Source organism: Euprymna scolopes, chromosome 14, assembly GCF_053919585.1.
Source record: "Euprymna scolopes isolate OS-2025 chromosome 14, ASM5391958v1, whole genome shotgun sequence".
In the NCBI taxonomy this organism is placed as follows: Eukaryota; Metazoa; Mollusca; class Cephalopoda; order Sepiida; family Sepiolidae; genus Euprymna; species Euprymna scolopes.
The window spans coordinates 91,449,869-91,471,397 of NC_136495.1; the positions used below are offsets into that span (position 1 = coordinate 91,449,869).

At 36.8% G+C, this 21,529-nt stretch overlaps 1 protein-coding gene across 1 annotated transcript in view; it reads left to right on the forward strand.

Moving 5' to 3' along the window:
* Positions 1–574: 574 nt before the first annotated feature.
* Positions 575–21,529, forward strand: part of LOC145293159 (ethanolamine kinase 1-like) — a 100,722-nt gene continuing 79,767 nt past the window's right edge. Inside the window, exon 1 of the mRNA XM_080139610.1 lies at positions 575–856. Coding sequence (XP_079995736.1) covers positions 740–856 — 117 coding nt within the window. The 5' untranslated portion in view covers positions 575–739. The remainder of the gene's footprint in view (positions 857–21,529) is intronic.

Consider the following 21,529-nt stretch of genomic DNA (forward strand, 5'->3'; position numbering starts at 1 on the left):
AACCTTGTGCCAAACTTTACTCGCATGAGGAGGTAAATAGGGCCATTTTAAATAAAAATAACATTATTTAGAAAGCTGTTTTTAACACGTTTTTAACATGTTTTTAACATAACTTTCACCTAACAATTTAATAAACAAAAAATACCGTAAAAATTGAATTTAACTTGAAATCTATCTAAAAAAAAAAAAAAAAAAAAAAAATAGAACGGTCCGTATTCTCAGCTGGCATAAGCATCTTTTTTTAACAACCACACTTAATTGACCTAATTATTTTACAAAATATTCATCTTCACCAAAATGTTAATAGCGTTTCTTTATAATTTTCGGACTTTTTGTAACTTTCTTAATTTTTTAAAATATATATATCATTTCTTAAAAATTATATATATATATATATATATATATATATATATATATATATATATATATATATATATATATATATATATTTATAATTGTTTTTTTACTATAATAATTAAATACCTACAGACATTAAACTAGCTTTCATAATTTACTCTATCAAGTTTCCATATTTTAGCCAGCCTGGTCTGGTTAATGTGGGTAGGAGTGTGTGTGAGAGGGGGAGAGAGGGGTTATTGACGCTTCACTTTCTCTTTTAACCACAATATTTTCATATCGTCTTCCTCTCCTCGTGTACCACCATTTATTCACGACTGTACATTTAGATAGAATAAAACACTAAACACGATTTTCCATAACATTGCTGATATCCACAAACATGTCACAGATCGAGTCTCTCTCAATTACAGTTGATCCTAAAAATAACAAGGATGATATTTACGAAATATTGAAGCTAATTCGTCCTTCTTGGGAGAAAAATTCCGTCATGTTCAAAGTAAGTATATTTACCTGCCTCTCAATGTAGCAAAGATCAATTTAACCCAGTTTCCCCCCAAAAGGCGTATTCTAGATCGGTGTTCCTTAATAGGGGCGCCTCAAGCAGGAGGCCTAAGAAGGTGATCTCTCAGAATGATACTTAATTCCGATCGAAACCGAATAAATTGCGGGGTTAGGGATGTGGCTGGACGCAAAATGTAATTCACTCGCAGCCGCAGCGCAGCCGCAGCACGCTTTGTTTATTTGACGACGTGGGTCATGAAATATCGCTTTAACATTAAGTGGACATGAGGAGGGGGTTGCCTCATTTGTCCCTCGATGAATTAAAAAAAAAAAATTTTATTGTTAAATTCGTGCAATTTTTATCTGTTAAAAAGCCCTAACTTTTCGTATTATAATTTTTATTTTTTGATAATTAATCTATATAATATAATTAATTAATAATAAAATAGAATAGTTCGCTTCGATTGTAAACGGTTAAAGTCGTGAATTACCGAAAAGTAATCGACTAATGAATTTAATTTGGTCAAGCAAAAAAGTGGAAATTTGTTTAAATTTAAAAATAAATCTCTTTTTTTTTTTTTTTTTTTTTGCAACAATAGTACCTATTTACTATGCCTCCCCACGGGACAGAGTTAGATACCAGGCAGGGTCGTTTTTTTTTTTTTTTATTGTCTCAGTCGTGAAGGATTTCTCCTCCACCGAAAGAGAACAAGAAATAGAAGTGCAATGCAGCATCTGAAGAACAGATACTAAACTTTGATCTTGACCAAAAGGCCAAGGATGTATTGCAACAATAGTAACAGCTAACCATGGAAAGTAGTAAGAGAAAAAGTCATAAAATTGGACGAAAGTAAAAGAAATTTCTTTTTTTAATAATAAAAAAATATTAAATTCCATTGTTACCGAAAGGGACAGCAATTACTTAAAGAGGAAAAAATGCGATTTCCAATCAATTGTTAGGGCTTCTCAGATAAAACACCATCTAAAAGAATCTGACGTGTTCTTAAAATTTTACAACTGAAGTAAATCGAAAATTGTTAAAAGTAAAAGATAAAATTTTAAAACGTTGCAAAAATGTAGGAGTTATCTCCCCTAATCTCTAATCCTAATCTCCAAATCGTCGTGTCGTGGTGACGGTAATATTTATTGCCGTAAATATGACCCCCCCCCCCAAAAAAAAATAACTCGATAGAGTAAAGTGCGCACATGTGCAATCGAATTTCTTAAACTTGAAAGATTTTTTCTAAATGAAGATCGTTCAGTTAAAGCAGTTATTAATATAGAAGAAAAAAAAAATCGAAAAAAAATTAATAACAAATAAATATTATCATGTTCGTCCCTACCAGTATTTGTTTGATTTTTTTTTTTTTAGCGATTATTGAAACTACAAAGAAGACAGCCTCATTTTGTTGTCGTTCTAAGTTAACTTAAGCACCCGGTACTACTTGTGTTTCAAAGTAAATAAATACTTTAAAAAAAGTTAAACCACAAAATAATTTATCCAGGTAGGTAGAAGAGTAATATTTTTCTTTTTGAAAAGTTTGCTTATGCACGTATTGTACCGCGCTAATTTTTAATAGTAGTTTCAAGTAAGATTCAGGTTTTGCAATATCCTATTTCAAATATATATATATAAATACTCGCGGAAAAGGTAAAATAAGTGCAGAAAAATTAAGAAAAAAAAAAGATAAAAAGGAAAAAACGTTGATTTTTTTTTATTATAAGAGCGTAAAAAATACTCGCGGAAAAACGGTTGTACCCATAAATATGTTTAAAAGAAAAATATAGCAAAAACATTTCGTTTATGCTTGCAAAAAAAAAAAAAAAGGGCGTAAATGTTTGGAAAAATAAAACTTGAATATGTTTGCAAAAACCAAAAAAAACGTAAATATGTTTGAAAAAAAAAAAAAAATGTTTAAAATTAAAATATAACAAAAACATTTATTTTTATTTCAAGGGTGCCATTATATACATTTTGTGCTTCCGTAACTGGGTTGACAGACAGTAACGCCACCTATAGTCAAACGGAGAAAACAGGCTCTCTCTTTCTTCACGATTACCAAAAATATATTGTTTTTGTAGATTTCGGTCTGCTAAAACAGAATCTTATCTGTCGTGTCTAGTTTTGGAGATATTAATATTTTTCCAATGGATTATTTTATTTATAAAATCAGCTATAATGGCGTAAGTCGGCTGATTACGCATGCGCACAGACTGAAGAGCACTCATTTATTTTTAAAAATATATCATTTTATTAGTTTCCGTGTGTAAAAAGTGAATATCACAACGTATCAATGATGCGTTGCGTCGCATCATTGTATTCGTTCACGTAATTTCGGTTCTTGCGTTCACGAGCGTAAAATCACACTTATCTTGCCTTTAATAACATTTATTTGTTATATATACTTGTTTCTTGACTACTTTGTCAGTTTGTTGTATATACTTATAAATACCCATTTTTTGTTCTCCGCTCCGTTTGTCTGGGGCAATTTTTAGTTTTGTTCTTATCCAGAGAGTGCTCCCTCCACTGCTCCATTTTGGGGAGCCTGATTATTTTCTCTACATAAAAAAACTGATCTTGTGTCTAACTCTGTCCTCCTGGGGAGGCAAGTAAATAGAAACATCACTGGTTTGTCAACTACCTGATGATGCCGTGACTTGCGCTTGGACTTAGTTAAAAGTGTGGGGACTTCTACCACACTCTATTGTCTAGAAACACTTGATCCTGATGGCAAGACCGTGTCAAGATGACCAAGCATGATACTACGAGGGGCGTGCAATAAGTAATGCCCCTGACCTACTTCCAGTTATCTTGTAATATTTGTTTATTAGGTGTTATAACTGACAAAGTGGATACAAATATTAGCTTGAGAGGAATATTTTATTTTCTTAGTTTTTACATACTTTTAGAATTCTGTGTCTGCTCTTCGCAGGACAAGTGTGACAACGTAGAAGCCTGGAGACTGACTGTCCAATCCTTTTTAGCTCAATCATCGGTCAAAGAGAGAGAGAGAGAGAGAGAGAGAGAGAGAGAGAGTGTATGTGTGTGTGTATGGGTGAGCGAGCAGCAACAGCAGAAGAGAAAAGGGAATAGATTTTTGGGTATCTTGGTTAGTTGAGTTCTTTTAGAGAAAGAGAGTATTAAAGAAACAATGTCTTTTCTTCATGGTAGTAGTATGTGGCCTGAGGTCACTTAGGTTCACTCCTACAATACTCTCCTACCAGATAACGGAGTGTTTTTTTTTTTTCGTTTTTTTTTTAATAATAAAAATATTCATTGTCTTTTTTCCATTTGACTCTCCTACCAGAGTTTGTTGTTTTTATTTTACGTTCTTGTACTTTTTCAGGCGGTAAAATATCGGGCTCTTTATTTTTGTTGGTAGTTGTATTTTGTGTACATTTTTGCTTGTTTTCAATGTAAGGTTTTAAACGATCTATTGAAACTTGTGTATGCGTGTTTGGGTTAGTTTCTATAAGGAAATATTTAGGTGTTTGTTCGAGTACAGTGTAAGGACCTGAATAGGGGGCTTCTAGCGGTTTTCGAACGCGGTCAATCCTTATCCAAACTTTTTTACAGGTTTGCAGTTGATTTGGTAAGATTTTTGTGTTGATTTTTCTCTGTTTGAAAAGTCAGTCAAGTCAAATTTTGCCATGGTTTTATCTAGTTCTTTAGTAAAATTTTGTGTGAGTGTTTCTGAATTTTCCGAATCTATCATTAGGTGTGGCAATAACATTTTTGCACCTGTGACTGCATAGAAAGGGGAAAAATTAGAGCAGTTGGGCATACTTCGAATTCCCAAAGGAACAATTGGTAGGGCTGAAATCCAAGATTCTTTTCAGGCCATTATAGCTGCTTTGATAGTTCTGTGAGTCCGTTGCATTGTGGGTGATACGATGTTGTTCTTAGCCTATAGAATCTGATAATTTTTGATAATTCCATGAATAATTCACTTTCAAATTGTGTGCCTCTGTCTGTTATGACATGAAGTGGGACACGTATTTACAAAAGCTTCTGCAACAGTTTGTGCTGTAATATCTGCTATGGGTTGCGCTTCTATCCATCAACTGGTTCGATCTATGCATGTTAAAATATATCGAAATGGATTGATGTAAGGGTTGTTTGAACATTTTGCTGGTGGTAAGGTCCAATTATGTCGATGTGTACAATGTGGAATCTTGACGATGGTATTTCCAACGTTTGTACTGGCGATTTTGTGTGTCTATATATTTTCGCCTGTTGGCAAGCTGTGCATGATGCACATAATTCTTTGATGGTTTTATCCATGTTAAGCCAGTAAAACCTAGCCTTAATCATTTTTATAGACAATTTTATACCTGAGTGGGACACTGAATGCAAACTATCGAAGATGGATTTCTGTAGTGTGAATGGTACAAACGGTCTGAGGTATGACGTTGATATATCATACAACACGAATTGATCTTTTCCTGATATTGTATATTTTTTTAATTCTGGGAAGACTGTATTTCAGTATCTGCTGTTTGGGCGTCTGCAAGTGCTGGGAGGTCGTACATGTCGATCTGTACAGCAAGCGTTGGGCGTGATAGACAATCTGCTACAACATTTTGATCACCGTTCACATGGGCAATATCTGAGATTAATTCTGTGATTATGGCTAGTTGCCTTTGTTGCCTATCCGATTTTGCGTGTTTTAAACTGTGAAATGCGCCGCATATTGGCTTGTGGTCTGTTAGAAGTAGTACTTCGCAACTTTCAAAGAGGTGGCGAAAATGTAATACAGTCAAATAAGCTGCTAAAAGTTCACGGTCGAAAGTAGAATACCTTGTCTGTGTTGCTGTCACTTTCTTCGAGAAAAATCCTATTGGTATAGGGCTTCCATTCACGACTTGATGTAAGGCAGCACCTGCTGCATATTTGCTGCTGTCCGTGACAAGTTGATACTGTATGCAGCTTGGTTGAGGATGGGGTAATTCCGTTAGCTTACCTAATATTTTAGTCATGGTAGAGAAGGATTCTTTTTCTAATGTATTCAAGGTGATTAATCCTTTCGGTGTTAGTCGCATTCTCTCAGATAAAGGAAAAACTAAGTTTGCAAATCCTGGTATTAATTTTCTGTAAAATCCTACCATACCAAGAAATCTGCGTAGGCTTTTAGCATCTTTAGGGCACGGAAAGGATTCTATTTCTTTTACTTTATTTGCAGTTGGTGTAATTCCCTTTGAGTTAATTTTAAAGCCTAAGAAGTCAAGGGCAGTTATGTTGAAAATCGATTTGGAGAGTGATATTTTGAGATTGTTTTCTTGAAGGAATTGGAAAACTCTGTCTATCTTTTTTATGGGATTGTTCGTCATTGCTGAAAATGAGTATATCATCAATACATACAAAGACACAGTTGATATCTCGAAAGATTCTGTCCATATATCTCTGAAAGGTAGCCAAAGAATTCTTTAATCCAAACGGCATAAATTCATATTGATATAGTCCCATTGGCGAAATAACTGCAGTTTTTGGAATATCATCTGGGTGCATTTTAATTTGATGATAGGCTGAAATTAAATCAATTTTTTAAAATCGTTTTTTATCAGCGAGTTTAGTAGTAAAGGAATTAATATTAGGGATGGGGTATCTATCACTTTTAGTGATACTGTTTAAGGCGCGGTAGTCTCCACAGCAGCGATATCCTCCACTCTGTTTTAGATGTAGTAGGCTTGATCATTCGCTGTCTGAAGGGGTTATTACTCCTTCATTTATTAGTCTCTTAAATTCTTCTTTTGTAGCAGTCAGCTTTTCAGCAGACAGTTGTCTGGATTTAGCAAAAACTGGTGAGTGACTACCTGTGTCGATTCTGTGATAAATACCGCAGTAGTTATTGTTTTTGTTGGTGTGAGGAGAGATAATTTCTGAGTATTTATCTAAGCTTGTTTTAATAAATGTGTGTATATTTGCTTCGTTTATGATAACATTTACACCACGGTTTGCAGGTTCTTGCCTGCTCAACAAAGTAGAGGTGCGCTCTGCATATTTTAGTTTTTTGTTCTGGGAAATAGGGTTTCATTCCTATTGGTATATGGACGTTTTTATTCCTTTCTGTGTGCTGCTGCTGAGTGGTGAATGCTGTTGCTGTTCCGTTCATGTTATTTAATAAGTGCATTAATTTGTCCACTAATTTTCCAAGTTGGGATGAATTTATTTTTGAGAGGCAATGACGGGGGAAATTGTTGCAGGTAAGGCCTGAAGAAATTTATGAAGAACAATTTCTTCGCCGACGCCTATCCTTTTTGCTATAGAGAGCATCTCCTGTAAATATGCTGATGGATGACCTGTTATTGTGCTTGTAGACATTAACTTGTCTAGCAACTCAGGCTTCGTTCTTTCATTCGCTTCAATTAAGGAGCATTTCAGTTCCTCATAGTCCTTTTCATTTAAAATATGAAGCAGTATTTTTGTTACCACCTCTGCAGGCAGAGCTGATATGACCGTATAAAATTTTGTTGTCGAATTTGTAATGTTTTGTAGATGGAATTGCGCTTCCAGAATGGAAAACCAGCCATTCACTGCTGTTTCCATGAATTCCGGTGGTTTTATTGTAATTTGTTGTGAGGAGGCTTCTTCCATTTAAAATTTTTTTTTCTTTTTTTGTGTATGTAAAAATATATTCTAGTATTTTTCTTTTAACCGAAGAAAGGTGGAAAAAAATATACTTTGTTTTACTTATGTCAAAGGTTCTCTTTGAAAACATTTGTGACATGAAATAACAGTTACTTGTAATTTTCCTGAAAACTCCAAAAAGTGTTTCTTTCTTTTCAGTCCTGGGTAAAATTAGTTTGTTTCTTGAGGTTGTAATGTCCTTTCTGTTGGGTCACCATTGTAATGTTTGTTTATTAGGTGTTATAACTGACAAAGTGGATACAAATATTAGCTTGAGAGGAATATTTTATTTTCTTAGTTTTTACATACTTTTAGAATTCTGTGTCTGCTCTTCGCAGGACACGAGTGACAACGTAGAAGCCTGGAAACTTGACTGTCCAATCCTTTTTAGGTCAATCATCGGTCAAAGAGAGAGAGAGAGAGAGAGAGAGAGAGAGTGTGTGTGTGTGTGTATGGGTGAGCGAGCAGCAACAGCAGAAGAGAAAAGAGAATAGATTTTTGGGTATCTTGGTTAGTTGAGTTCTTTTAGAGAAAGAGAGTATTAAAGAAACAATGTCTTTTCTTCATGGTAGTAGTATGTGGCCTGAGGTCACTTAGGTTCACTCCTACAATCTGATCTAGCTGAAATTTTGCATGTGCAATGATTTATATCTCTAGAGGTTATGTGGCAAATTACAGCTCTGAACTAATTGTGGTTTCTGTTTTACAGGTCTTTGAACTGAGTCAGGTGTGAAATAGAGCCTGTTGAATGTTGAGCAGTGATCCGGTTTTTGTATTTGAAAGGACGCACACCACAGGAGACTTTTGATGAAATGAAAGAAACTTATGGTGATAATGCCCCATCATATGACCTTGTAAAACGCTGGCATCGTGAATTCAAACATGGCCGGAAGTATGTGGAACAGCACTTAGACCTGGTTGCCTCCTTTCTGCCATTGATGAGGCATCTGTCCATCAAGTTGAGGCTGCCATTTTGGAAGATCGGCGCATTACTATTCGCTAAATAGCCCAAGATGTCAAGATTAGTACAGGGTCTGTGGAAACTATCATTCATGACCATTTTCATATGCATAAGGTGTCTGCCAGATGGATTCCCAGGTTGCTCACACCATTCCAGAAGCGAGAACGCGTCGAGTGCTTGAGGATGAATTTGGAGATGTGCCAAGAAGATGAGTGAAAGTTTTTCAAAAGACTGATTACACAGGATGAAACCTGGGTTCATCACTATGATCCAGAGACCAAAGCCCAGTCAATGCAGTAGAAGCACTTGGACCCACCACCTCCAAAGAAGGCAAGGGTGCAGATCTCCGCTGGCAAAGTCATGCTCACAGTCTTCTGGGATCAAGATTGAGTAGTGATGACAGATTTCCTGGCAAAGGGTACCACAATTACAGGAGCCTATTATGCTTTACTTTTGAGGAAATTAAGGGAAGCTATCAAAATCAAGAGGCGGGGCAAGATCAGCAAAGGTACCCTCCTCCTGCAGGACAACATTCCGGTCCACAACTCGAATGTCGGCAGATCAGAAGCACGGGTGTGTGGTTATGAAATTCTGCCCCATCCTCCCTACTCTCCTGACCTTGCACCCTCTGACTTTCACCTCTTCCCAGCCATGAAGTTGTTTTTGAAGGGAAAGCGTTTCCCAGATGATGCAGCCTTGATTTCTGAAGTCACGTCGTGGTTGGAAGACCATCCTGGGGTGTTCTACAAAAACGGTCTCCAGAGCTGCATCATACGATGGGAGAAATGCATAACTCTGGGTGGTTCCTATGTAGAGAAAGACTAATAACTGTGCCAAGTTTTGTTGCGCTACTACTATGGGAAGTGGCTCAGGGGCATTATTTATTGCACACCCCTCGTAGATGCAGGAGTTGTCTTCAACAAATACGGCGTCTAGCATTCCCAAAATGGTCACCCATCTGGTATTGGCCAGCCTCATCATTGCTTAATTTTGGGAGCAACAAATATATAGCTTATGAAAAAAAAAAAAACCCTTATAAAGTTGATTCTTCACTTAAACAAACGTTAAAAATACATGGAAATTTACAGGACTAAATGAACTTCATTTAGGCATGTAAAGGCTACCGTAGTTTCTTCCAAACTATCATTAAATTTTGGATTTTTTATTTCGCCATGCAAAATTTATAGAGTGAGATAAAGATGGAATTATTTGAAATTCAGGTACTTATGTTATAATATTTTTGCATATTCTTAAAGCAAATCATCATAAATCTTATTTAGACAAAAAAAAAACAATTGATTTAAAAAAAAAAAATTTAAATATGTTTTCTATTGAGACAAAAATGGCGGTGAATAGATTTTTTTTTTTTTTTTTAATTTAAAATTTAAAATTCTATTAAAAGTAGTAGAAAAAGTTTATATTATTCTTATTTTCATATGATGAAATTCAGGCTTTTATCTTTCTGGAAAAAAAGCTCAAGAATAGTGGATTTATAAATAGATTTTAATTTATTTAAAAAAAAAAGGCAACAACCTGGTTTTTCTTCCATTTTTTTTTTTTTTTTTTTTTTTGGCGTGCCTATATAAATCAATCTTTATTTAAGAGGACCATAAGAACACAGAAATTTAAACAGGTAAAACAAGTTGGATCGACATACACATATAGTTTTACAAGTTTTGATCAGCGCTTGTGCAATGTTTTGGCATCGATGCTATTCTGTACACTTATTTTTGTAATCAATAAACAAGCATGCCATATGAAAAACAAAGGAACAACTTTTGTAAAAATTTAAAACTCAAAAAACTTTGTTCATGAGCCCGACTAGGTCTGTTATGAAGTTGTATACATGAGAACATGTACAAAAAGTTTATAAATGCATACACATTGCATTTGCTTTGAAATTGAGTCCACGAGAATGTATATAACAAAGTCTAAGTAGAACCATGTGTGCATATGTGTGTATACATATAGAGGAAAATTTTACCTACTGAATTGTGTGTTTGTAGGTATGCACATGGTGTTCACTATGAAATTGATTTAGAAGACCGTGTGCAACAAAATTTGAGATATGTGCACGTGTTAAGAGTAGAAATCTTACACACCAAATTGCGTGTTTGTATTAATGCGCATTTCCAAATATTATTTGAAGTCTTCAGACTCTATTCTCATCTGATTTATTACATTCACAATGTTTTAACCTCCGACATCTTCATGTGCATCTTGTAGTCTAATTTGGGAATCTGGACAGAATTTTTAATTGAATCCTTTACTTAATCTATACGTGGATAGATTGTTCTCAGCCACGATCAGGTTAGAGTTAATGTTATTCTTATTTGTGATTAATCATATCTGACTTTTTAATTTCTCCATGCATCACAACTTTCTGATGTTCTTCTAGTCTTATAAAAATTTTACATGTGAATTTGCAAAAACAAGTACGGGAGGCTGCGTTAACCATGGCTTAGAAGAGTTATGATTTCATTGGCAACTATTTGCCTGTTGGTTCATAGGATTATATAAGAACAACTGAACCGATTATCATAGAATTGAGGTGGAATTGTTCTTGTTTTGCTGTATATGCATATTTTTAAATACAGTTTGACCGTTTTGAAAGCTTAGATTTGGAATTTTCTTTTTATCATTTGTATGGATTCAACTTTCTCTTTGCTTACACAATTATCTTGCTTGTTTTGACATTTTAATTTCAAGTTTTAGTTCCAAATTTCTATTTGTTTATAAATTTACAGCAAGAATATGTGACTTACTAACAATGAAATTTGAATTTAAGGATACTTAACATTTAAAAAATAACGAGTTCAAACAAATGATGCAAAACATTTTAAGTGGATTCTAATTTGTTGTGGTATCAATGAATTACTGGAGAATTACCATTGAATTATTAATGAATTACCGGAGAAGTACCATTGAATTATTAATGAATCTTGCTTTAATGGTTTAAGGCTTTCGGTTTGGGGTTATATTTTTAAATCATACCCCAAAAAATTATGAACAAAAAACAATACCTGATGATCAAGGATCACTAAGTTTGATATCCAAATCAAACAAAATGATTGGATTGGTGGGTGTTTTGCTTGTTATCACAACAATATTTCAACCACTTTGCCTTCCTCAAATATTTCCCACACTGACATAACATTGCGAAAAAAAAATGATTGTTGGTTCAATTTCTAGTTCATTTCATACAAACACATTTCTAAACTTGAACTGCAAAACCAGAATAATCTATGTCCTATACTTTACTATGAAGTTCTCTAAATAGTTACTTAGTATATCTGAGGATAGTCTTTTTTTTATTCACCCTACACAAGGCACAGTGCCACTTGGACGTAAGCAGCTACTATTTGGGACCATGTTTACAGAGACACTATGGAGGGAGTTGAGCAGTAAGGGATACAATATTTTGGTGATGGGACACAGTTTGAAGTGTGGTTGATAGTGAGGGACCTATCAGGTTGGAGATTCTTTTTTGGACCCTATTTAAGAGGGAGAGACTAGTGGTGAATGCAACAGTCTAAATGTGGCAACAACACTCCATGCATGGCATGCGAATGGTGGCTTTCTAGAGATATAGAATACCATCAGGCATGAGTAATTTTCTAGCATGGTAGAGAGAGCCTACCTTCTTTGCAGCAGTCTTGGCAATGTCTTCAATGTATTTGTTCCAATTCATGTTGCCTCTGAATATAAAGTCGAGGAGTTTGAATGGAGAGCTCTCAATTGCATATTAGTCATGACAATTACTGGTTGAAAAGATTTCTTGTAATTTTTAAAGGAAAGAAGTTTAATATTAGCAGCATTAAATATGTTACTATCCATTTACGTCCCTATTCCACTGCAGGCTGACGGTCATTCCTTAAGGTTTCAACCATTGTCTAGATATGTTTACATTCGTTTTCCTCCTCATGTCTGTTATAGTGTGTGGTGTCATCAGCAAATATACTCATTTCAAAGACAATTTTATCAGGGAAGTCGTTTATGAATGTTAGGAATAATAAAGGCCCAAGTATCAACCTCTGAGGCACACCTGCATTTATATAATGCTGTTTGAATTTTTCTTTTTGTCTAAGAAGGATTTGATTATATTAAATATTTGTCCAGTAATACTGTATAATATAATTTTTATGTACCAAACCCTGCCTTTCCCTGCCTTATTCAGTGCATGGTATATATGTTCAGAGATTAGTTAGGATATTTGCAGTAGAACGAGCTTGCCTAAATCCATACTGTTGGTTGGAAAGAAGTTTAGTATGGATGATTGGCTAGTGCATGATTAAGGACTCATAAATGTCAGTAAAGAGAGGGAGGAGGCTAATGGGGCAATAATTGAGTGGGTCAGTTCTTTCACCAGAATTCTTGAAAACTGTACCATAGAAGCAATTTTCTAACAGTCAGGGAAGTAAGTTTCAATAAGGCATTTGTTGCATGTAATTAAATAATTTAATTTGTGACAAACCTGTTCTTTTGGCAACTTGTAAGATCTCATGCAGACAGAAGTAGTGAAGAGGAAAAAGAAAAAAAAAAAGAAATGGCCGCCTTTTTATATGCTTGCTCAAACTGCAAATAAGATGCTTCCAGTTGGATATAAAAGAAAAGAAGAACCTGATTTTTCAGAGTGCGTGGGTTTTGGACTTGACTATTGAAGTGGCGAGTTGTGTCAGCTGTGCGTTGTATTTTGCAGTTGGGAGGTTCTTGATAGCAAAACATAGTGTCATCACTAGTATCGTTGTCTCTTGATTTTTTTTTTTACCACATTGTAGAGTTTGGAGAGAAGAGGGTCAACCTCAACAAAGCATTTTTTTTTAATAGTATAGCAGGAATGAGATCAGGTCCATCTACCTTAGAGGTGTGAAGCGACCTGTTACCGGTGATGGAGATAAAGTGGCAACAAGTCACTTACAAATATTTCTTGGAAAAATAAATAAAAAATACCGTCAGATTGGCGTAAAAAAATAATGATGTAGATTTATTTATCGGAGAGTTACATGGAGTAGAAATTTATTATCTAGTGAGTTCTTAGGGTAAAAATCCTTCTGACTGAGGAAATTGTTTTTTTTAATAGCTGGTTTAAGGAGTAAAGGTTATTAAAAAGAGGAGCTCATAGAATAGTTAAAATCCACATGGGTTTAGAGTTCATGGTAAGAGCATGTGTTGAAAACACATGTTTTTTAAAATAAGAGTTCATGGGAGTAGTTAAAAGTTTGTTCGTTACGAATTGCAACAAGAAAATGCCACGGGGCTTTCCTTACGTTAGTCCTGGAGAATTACATATTTTGTACACACGTGGTGAAAGCTTTGCTTTGTGCCGCGAAGGGAAAACCCGTCCTACCATGTCGAACTCTAGCTTTCTAAAGAGGAAGGAAGAAGTCCCTTATTTCCTGTTACGTGATTTTTTTGAGAACCGGCAACAGTGACTTCTAAAAAATGTTCCTTGTCAAGTTTGGTTGCGGCGTAGTTACTACATACCCCCTTACTAGACAGAATGTCGATAAAGAGACAAAAAAGAAATGTCACTGCGTGTAAACAGCGAATTGTGGTGGCCGCTGTATACGTCTACCCGACCTGGTAGAAATGGTTGCACTCGATGAGTCATTCTCGTCAAAAAGGAGTTGGTTTTTGCTTGTGAGTGACATCATCGTCAAAAATCGCTCTCTTCAGGCGGTCAATACTGACCGAGTCACGTCTGCCGTTAATATTGATTATGAAGAACTTCGGATATCTCTTCAGTACTTCATAAGGACCAGAGTACGGCGGTTTGAAACGGGTAGTCACGTCACTGTTTTGGATGAATACGTGAGTCCAAGTGTCTATGTCTTTGGGAACGTGGGTGGTTACATTTTGTGCTCTCGGCGTGATGTTGAGAGGTTTTGACATATATTCCTTTACACGGGAGGTGTAACTCGCCGGGTCTGGCATGCGCTCAGGGGTGGTTGGTGTGACCATTTGTCCGGGCAAGGTCAGTGAGGCTCCGTAGACCATTTCGGCTGGGGTTAGACCGATGTCTGTTTTGATGGTGGACTGAATACCTAGAAGAACGAAGGGAAGGCATTCTGTCCATCTGGTAGGGTCAGAATATGCTTTCAGGGACGCTTTCAATTGCCTGTGGAAGCGCTCGATCATGCCGTTCGCCGACAGGTGATACGAAGTCGTACGTATGTGTTTACATCCCAGCAGGTGAGACAGTTCTGAAAATAGGTAGGAATCGAATTGTCTACCTCTGTCGGTTGTAATGGTATTAGGCACCCCATAACGAGCTATCCAGTGTGCGATAAATGCTTGTGCCACAGTTTCGGCAGAAGTATCTCTGATGGGCCATCTAGAAAACCTGTCAATGCAAGTTAACAGATGTGTATAGTCACTGGAAGGTGGGAGTGGACCCACTAAGTCTATAAGGATGTGCTGAAAACGAGCTTCAGGCGTTGAGAAAGTCGAAAGTGGGCTCTTAATGTGCTTATGAGTTTTAGATTTTTGGCAAGGGATGCAACTCCTGGCCCATTCACGTACATCTCGATTGATAGCGGTCCATACAAAACGAGACGTCACCAACTTCTGCGTTGAGCGGATGCCAGGATGCGATAGGTTGTGCAGCTGGGAGAAAACTGCTCGCCTGTGTTTGAGGGGGACATAAGGACGCTCATGTCCGGTTGAGGTGTCACTATAAATCGCTAAGGGAACCTGTTTGAATGATAGGTTCTCGGAATGTCGCAAGCGATTCAACTCCTCATCGTCCCTTTGGTCAGCGGCGATCTGTTTAAGGTCGATACTATATCAGTGGACTGGATTGCATCAATGTGCATACGCGATAATGCGTCACCAACCACGTTCTCAGTGCCTTTGACGTGTTTTATATTTGACGTGAACTGAGAAATGTAGTCCAAATGACGAGCTTCCCTGGGTGAATGTTTGCCAGGTTTGGCGAGTAAGGCGTGCGACAGCGGTTTATGGTCCGTAAAGAGCTTGAAATCGGATCCTTCCAGCATGTAACGGAAATGTTTGACCGAACAATAAACGGCTAAAGTTCTCTGCCGAAGGTACTATATCTGGTCTCAGCATTCTGTAGTCGGCTAGAGAAAAAAGATAGTGGTTGCCACGTGTTCTTTACGAACTGCTGTAACACCCCTCTGATACCCACGTCGGATGCGTCTACTGACAACATAGTTGCAGCTGCTAACACTTCTTTTACCCTGTTGAAGGAGTGTATTTCCGATCCGTTCAAGGTGATCGCCTCATTTTTTTTCTTTTTGTTCCCGAGTACATCCGTTAAAGGCTGTGCGATTTCGGCACAGTGAGGAACAAAACGCCTGTAAAAGTTTATCAAACCGAGGAATTCTCAAAGTTTATGAAGGGAGGTGGGCGGCGGGTACTCAACAATCGAGTGGACTTTTTCTGGGAGAGGATGGATACCCTCCGAATCGATCACATGTCCAAGGAAAGAAAGTGAAGCAACTCCAAACTCACATTTGCTGGGGTTGATGATAACGCTGTATTCCGACAATCTGTGGAACAGTTGCTGAAGATACTGCGCGTGTTCGCTCTCGGATGAACTTGCTACAAGTAGATCATCAATGTAGGCGTAAACGAACGGTAGTCCACTTAAAACTGCATCAATAAATCGCTGGAAAGACTGGCCAGCATTTCTCAGTCCAAAAGGCATTCGTAGAAACTCGAAGAGTCCGAATGGGGTGGTTATCGCAGTCTTGGGGATATCTTCAGGGTCCACAGGTATCTGGTTGTACGCACGGACAAGATCGATCTTTGAAAATATCGATTTGCCGTGGAGAGAGTTTGAAAAATCCTGGAGGTGGGGAATGGGGTAGTTATACGGAGTTGTGCGGCTGTTGAGTGCTCGATAATCCTCGCAAGGGCACCAGTCTCCGGCTGACTTTTTGGGCACCATATGGAGTGGCGATGACCAGTTACTATCGGACGGACGAATAATACCCAAGTCCAGCATGTGCTGAAATTCCTGCTTGGCGGCCTGTAGACGATCAGGTTTGAGTCTGCGCGGGCGCGCGTTCACGGGCGGTCCTCTGGTCTGGATGTGGTGGGTAACGTCGTGTGTAACCTTGCCGTTGGTAAAAACAGGATGGGTTATATTTGGAAAACCTTTCAAGAGGTCCGTGTATGGGTCCATGGCATCCTTTAATATGACCGGGCTTATCTCCATAGTTCTATTAATCTTCCCCTGCACGGTAAGTCCGGTGCTGGTGTCAATTAGTTTGCCACGCTTAACGTCAAGGAGCATGCCAAAATGATGCAGGAAATCTGCTCCCAAAATCGGGGCGGGCAGCTTCGCGATGGTAAAAATTCATTGGAAAGCGCGTCGAAATCCCATATTTAATGTTAGGGATTTTTCTCCGAAGGTCGGGATGGATGAGTGGTTCACGGCTTGTAGGCAGAAGGTCGACTGGGGTCGTCACTCTTTCACCAATTTCTTGGGGATAATGCTGACTTCCACACCGGTATCAATGAGGAATCGTGTACCAGTGTTTTTGTCCGTCACTTAAAAGATAATGTGGTTTTTGCCAGGGGTGTTGGTGGCCCCTACCGCCTGGCCTGGCCGTTTCCCGCTTGCCTGTCATTTTTTTCGAAAGAACAAGGCTTGCGACATCAGAATGCCCTTCTCGCCGAAACGCGCGTGGAAATGACAGAGCCTGTCGCTCTCTCGACTGCTACTTCGTCGTCGCGGATGGTCCTGCCTGCTTGAACGTGGATGTTCGTTCGTTCGGAGCTCCATGCCACGTAGCTGTTCGCTCAGGTTCTCAATGAGTTGGGCCTGTCTCTCCAGTTCTTCACGGATATCTATGGAAGTGGCCGAGGCCTCAGGAAAGGAATCCTTTGAGGGCTGAGCGTGGACTGGGGCTACGGAAACTGCCACTTCCATAATTTTGTCTGCCAACTCCGCCAATTCCTCGACCGGTGTGGTATCCTTGGAAGAAGCGAGGATCATTTGGATATTGGACGGTAGTCTGTTGACAAATAACTGCCTGAGGATGTCCGGCTATAAAGCGCTCTCACCCAATAATTGTTTCATCCGTCTGAGCAGTTGGGATGGTGTCCGGTCGCTAAGTTCCTCCTCGACCAGTAGTTGCTGGAGACGCTTCTGCGGGGAGTCGGTTATTCTTCTTATTAACTCCGACTTGAAGGTGTCGAGGTAACAGATCCTGGGGGAGCCATAATTAAGTTGCGCACTTCAGCCATCACTTCATGTGTGAGCGCGGCTATCATGTACTGTAGTTTTGTCATTTGGTTCTGAATTCGCTGCGTGAAAAATTGTGCTTCCACATGTACGAACCACAACATCGGGTCGTGTGTCCAGAAAGGCGGAATTTTGAGAATGCCCTGTACTGCCATGGTCGCCGGTAAGGTATCACTGTCCATATCCATGCGTGTTCTGCCAAAGTCTGACGAGAGGAGTCACCAGTGAAGCGACCTGTTACCGGTGATGGAGATAAAGTGGCAACAAGTCACTTACAAATATTTCTTGGAAAAATAAATAAAAAATACCGTCAGATTGGCGTAAAAAAATAATGATGTAGATTTATTTATCGGAGAGTTACATGGAGTAGAAATTTATTATCTAGTGAGTTCTTAGGGTAAAAATCCTTCTGACTGAGGAAATTGTTTTTTTTAATAGCTGGTTTAAGGAGTAAAGGTTATTAAAAAGAGGAGCTCATAGAATAGTTAAAATCCACATGGGTAAGAGCATGTGTTGAAAACACATGTTTTTTAAAATAAGAGTTCATGGGAGTAGTTAAAAGTTTGTTCGTTACGAATTGCAACAAGAAAATGCCGCGGGCTTTCCTTACGTTAGCTGTAAGCGTTGCCATTTTTTTAGGGTCCTTTTTCTGGGCGTCTTAGTCCTGGAGAATTACATATTTTGTACACACGTGGTGAAGGCTTTGCTTAGTGCTGCGAAGTGAAAACCCGTCCTACCACGTTAAACTCTAGCTTTCTAAAGAGGAAGGGAGAAGTCCCTTATTTCCTGTTACGTGATTTTTTTTGAGAACCGGAAACGGTGACTTCTAAAAAATGTTCCTTGTTAAGTTTGGTTCCAGCGTAGTTGCTACAGGTGTCTAGGTTTTTAGGATATCATGAACCCGAAAATGAGATGAAGTATTGTTTTGATTGTTCGAACAATTATTCTCATCTTGGGTGTTATTGACACAACGTTTCCGTTGCTGAAACCTACGACCTTCATCGGGTGTAAAATCCATGTTTTTTCAACTAAGGAAAAGGGGTTAACTCTGTATTGTAAAATATCGGACGATGGGTTTGAGGGTATTTCCGAAAATTATAAAAAAAAGGTCAATTTTCAGGGGTTGCTAGAGTATTTTTTAAGACTTTCTTATGATTCAATTTTAACTGAATCTTTATGTTAATTATCAATATTGGTGGAAAAATGTTTTATAAAACCACCAATAGACTAGGTGTATCAGAATTTTTGTAGGAATTTTTGACACCCCTAACACGAAACTGCGAATAAAATATAAAACATCTCGTAATTTCTCAGTTAAAAGTGGGTTATTTATTTTCTTTATGGATTATACTTCCAAAATAAACTATTAAAGTTGTTTTAAAAGTAATAGAAATATTTTTTTTTTTTTAAAAACAGTAATGAATTTTACGAACTCAATATTTTTCAATTTTTAAACTTTAAAAATCTATCAAAAATTTTCTATTGATTCTATTTTTACGATATTTTCAGGGTCAATGTGAAATTTTATGTTCTTTCCAATAAACTGAATATAATATTTTAGACAAACGTTTTTTTTTAAATTCACGCCCCCCCCCATTTTCAAGTTTCTATTAAAAAGTAAATAATTAATTTACTCACCGAAAAATAAATAATTAATTTACTCACAAATTGAAGAGAAAAGGTCAATAAATAATATATTCAAATTTAAAACAAAAAAAAAACGTAGTGTTTTTTAGAATTTTACCTGTAAAGTTTGAAGTTTAAAACTTTTTTTTTAAACCACGTTATTTTTTTATTTTTTTTTTTAATGGAACCTTGGTCCTTGCTCCTTTAATTGAAAAAAAAAATTAGGGCTTGAATTACATTTTGCGAGGAGTTATAAGCTTGGAAAGACAGGGGGTCGAATAATTTACACCTCCCATTTTGAAATGTCTATTAAAAAGTAAATAATTAATTTATGTACCAAAGTCTTATATATCACAAATTGAAGAGAAAAGGTCAATAAATAATATATTCAAATTTAAAACAAACAAAAAAAAAAGAACTGTTTTTTAGAAATTTACCTGTAAAGTCCGAAGTTTAAAACCTTTTAAAAAAAACCCCACTTTTTTTATTTTTTTTTATTTAATGAAACCTTGATCCTTGCTCCTTTAATTGAAAAAAAAATTAGGGCTTGAATTACATTTTTCGAGGAGTTATAAGCTTGGAAAGACGGGGTGGAATTATTCACTATTTTCACGAAATTTCTGACACACCTACCAATAGACATCCCCGCGTGTTTTCGCTTTTTTAAAAAAACATAATGCAAAGGAGGCAACAAACAGGTTTTTATTCGGGGATTATCTCCCTTGGACTGGGTGTACTTTTTTGTTATTTTTTTTCTTATTTTCCTCATGTAAATTTGTAATTAATGGATTCCAAATGTGGTTAAATTCAGTACTTGGACCGCTTAGGATGTTGTTGCTATCCTATATGTTCTGCTTCCTTGAGTTTCTGACTTCCATCTTTTTTCTATGTCTAGTATTTTAACATCATCCCACATTGGAGAATGGATGCCTTTTTCTCCCCATATATGGTTTGCTAAGGCTGGTTTTTCGATTACTCTGCAATCTCTGCATATGTCAACTTTTTGGAGTTCTTCTAGTCTCACTTTTAGGAGCGGCATGTTTTACCTTTGTAAAGTTTTCCATATTTACATGAAATCTCATAAACGCAGCTTTTTTTGTCATGAGTTTTTCAGTCATGTGGGGGGGGGGGTATTCGCTGTTATAGTGATCAAAAAGGGAAATAACTTTAATAAAGAAAGTAAAGAGTTATTTCCCTTTACAGATCTAGAAAAAGACTGGATAGTTCAAAAAGGGAAGAGAGGTGGACAGTATGGTGGTTGGGCTAACAGATGCATATCGTTCTGTAAATAATTAATGTTGTTACCGTGAATAAACTGTATTTAACTTACAATGAGCTTGTCTACTTATTACTCGATATTCCATTATTCCAACAAATCATTTCTCTGGACACAACAAAAATTGGCAACATGAATGACATTGGATTAAATACTAAACCTCAAAAACAACAAACTCACTTTTTTCCACAATAATATTTTTGTGTGAACACACAAAAACAAAGATATTCTTTTTCCACAATAATAACGAAAAAAAAATAGCAAACACAAAAATCATTTTTTTCTTTTAAACAAACGAAAAAAAAACAAAAGAAAATTTTGTGCACAAACGAAAATAAAAAAAAAATCAGGATTATTTACATCATGGATTCAACCAGCAAGAAGAATTTTTAAAAGCTACAAAACAATTTAATTGAAAATTTAACGGCTCAATTTAACACACTCAATTTCTCTGGACACCATAACAAGCACAATAACAGATTTTTCATTCAATCTGGATTTAACACAGTCCCTTACTGCTTGGTATGGTCAATGGAAGGATACAGTTCAACATGAGTTTGCATTCGACGAACGAAGCATGGAACTTCGTAAGCTGGGCACAGCAGAACATGAAAGATATTCAAATTATATCCTTCCAAAAAAAAAAACAGGAAATTTCACATTTGATGAAATGATAGCACAGTTATCGGACAATTTTTGGTGAGTCAGCATTTTTATTTAATATTCGTTACAATTGTTTGAAATGAAAGAAAAATTGCTACAGACGATTTTCTCAAATATGCTGGGATTGTTAATCTACAATAAGAAAATTTTCCGTTGAAATCACTGACAGAGGATCAATTCAAATGCCTCATTTTCATCGCAGGATTACAATCTCCAGAAGAGGCAGACATTCGCACACGTCTTCTTTCTATGGTTGAAAAAGACAAAGAAATAACGGTACAAATTCTGACCACAGAA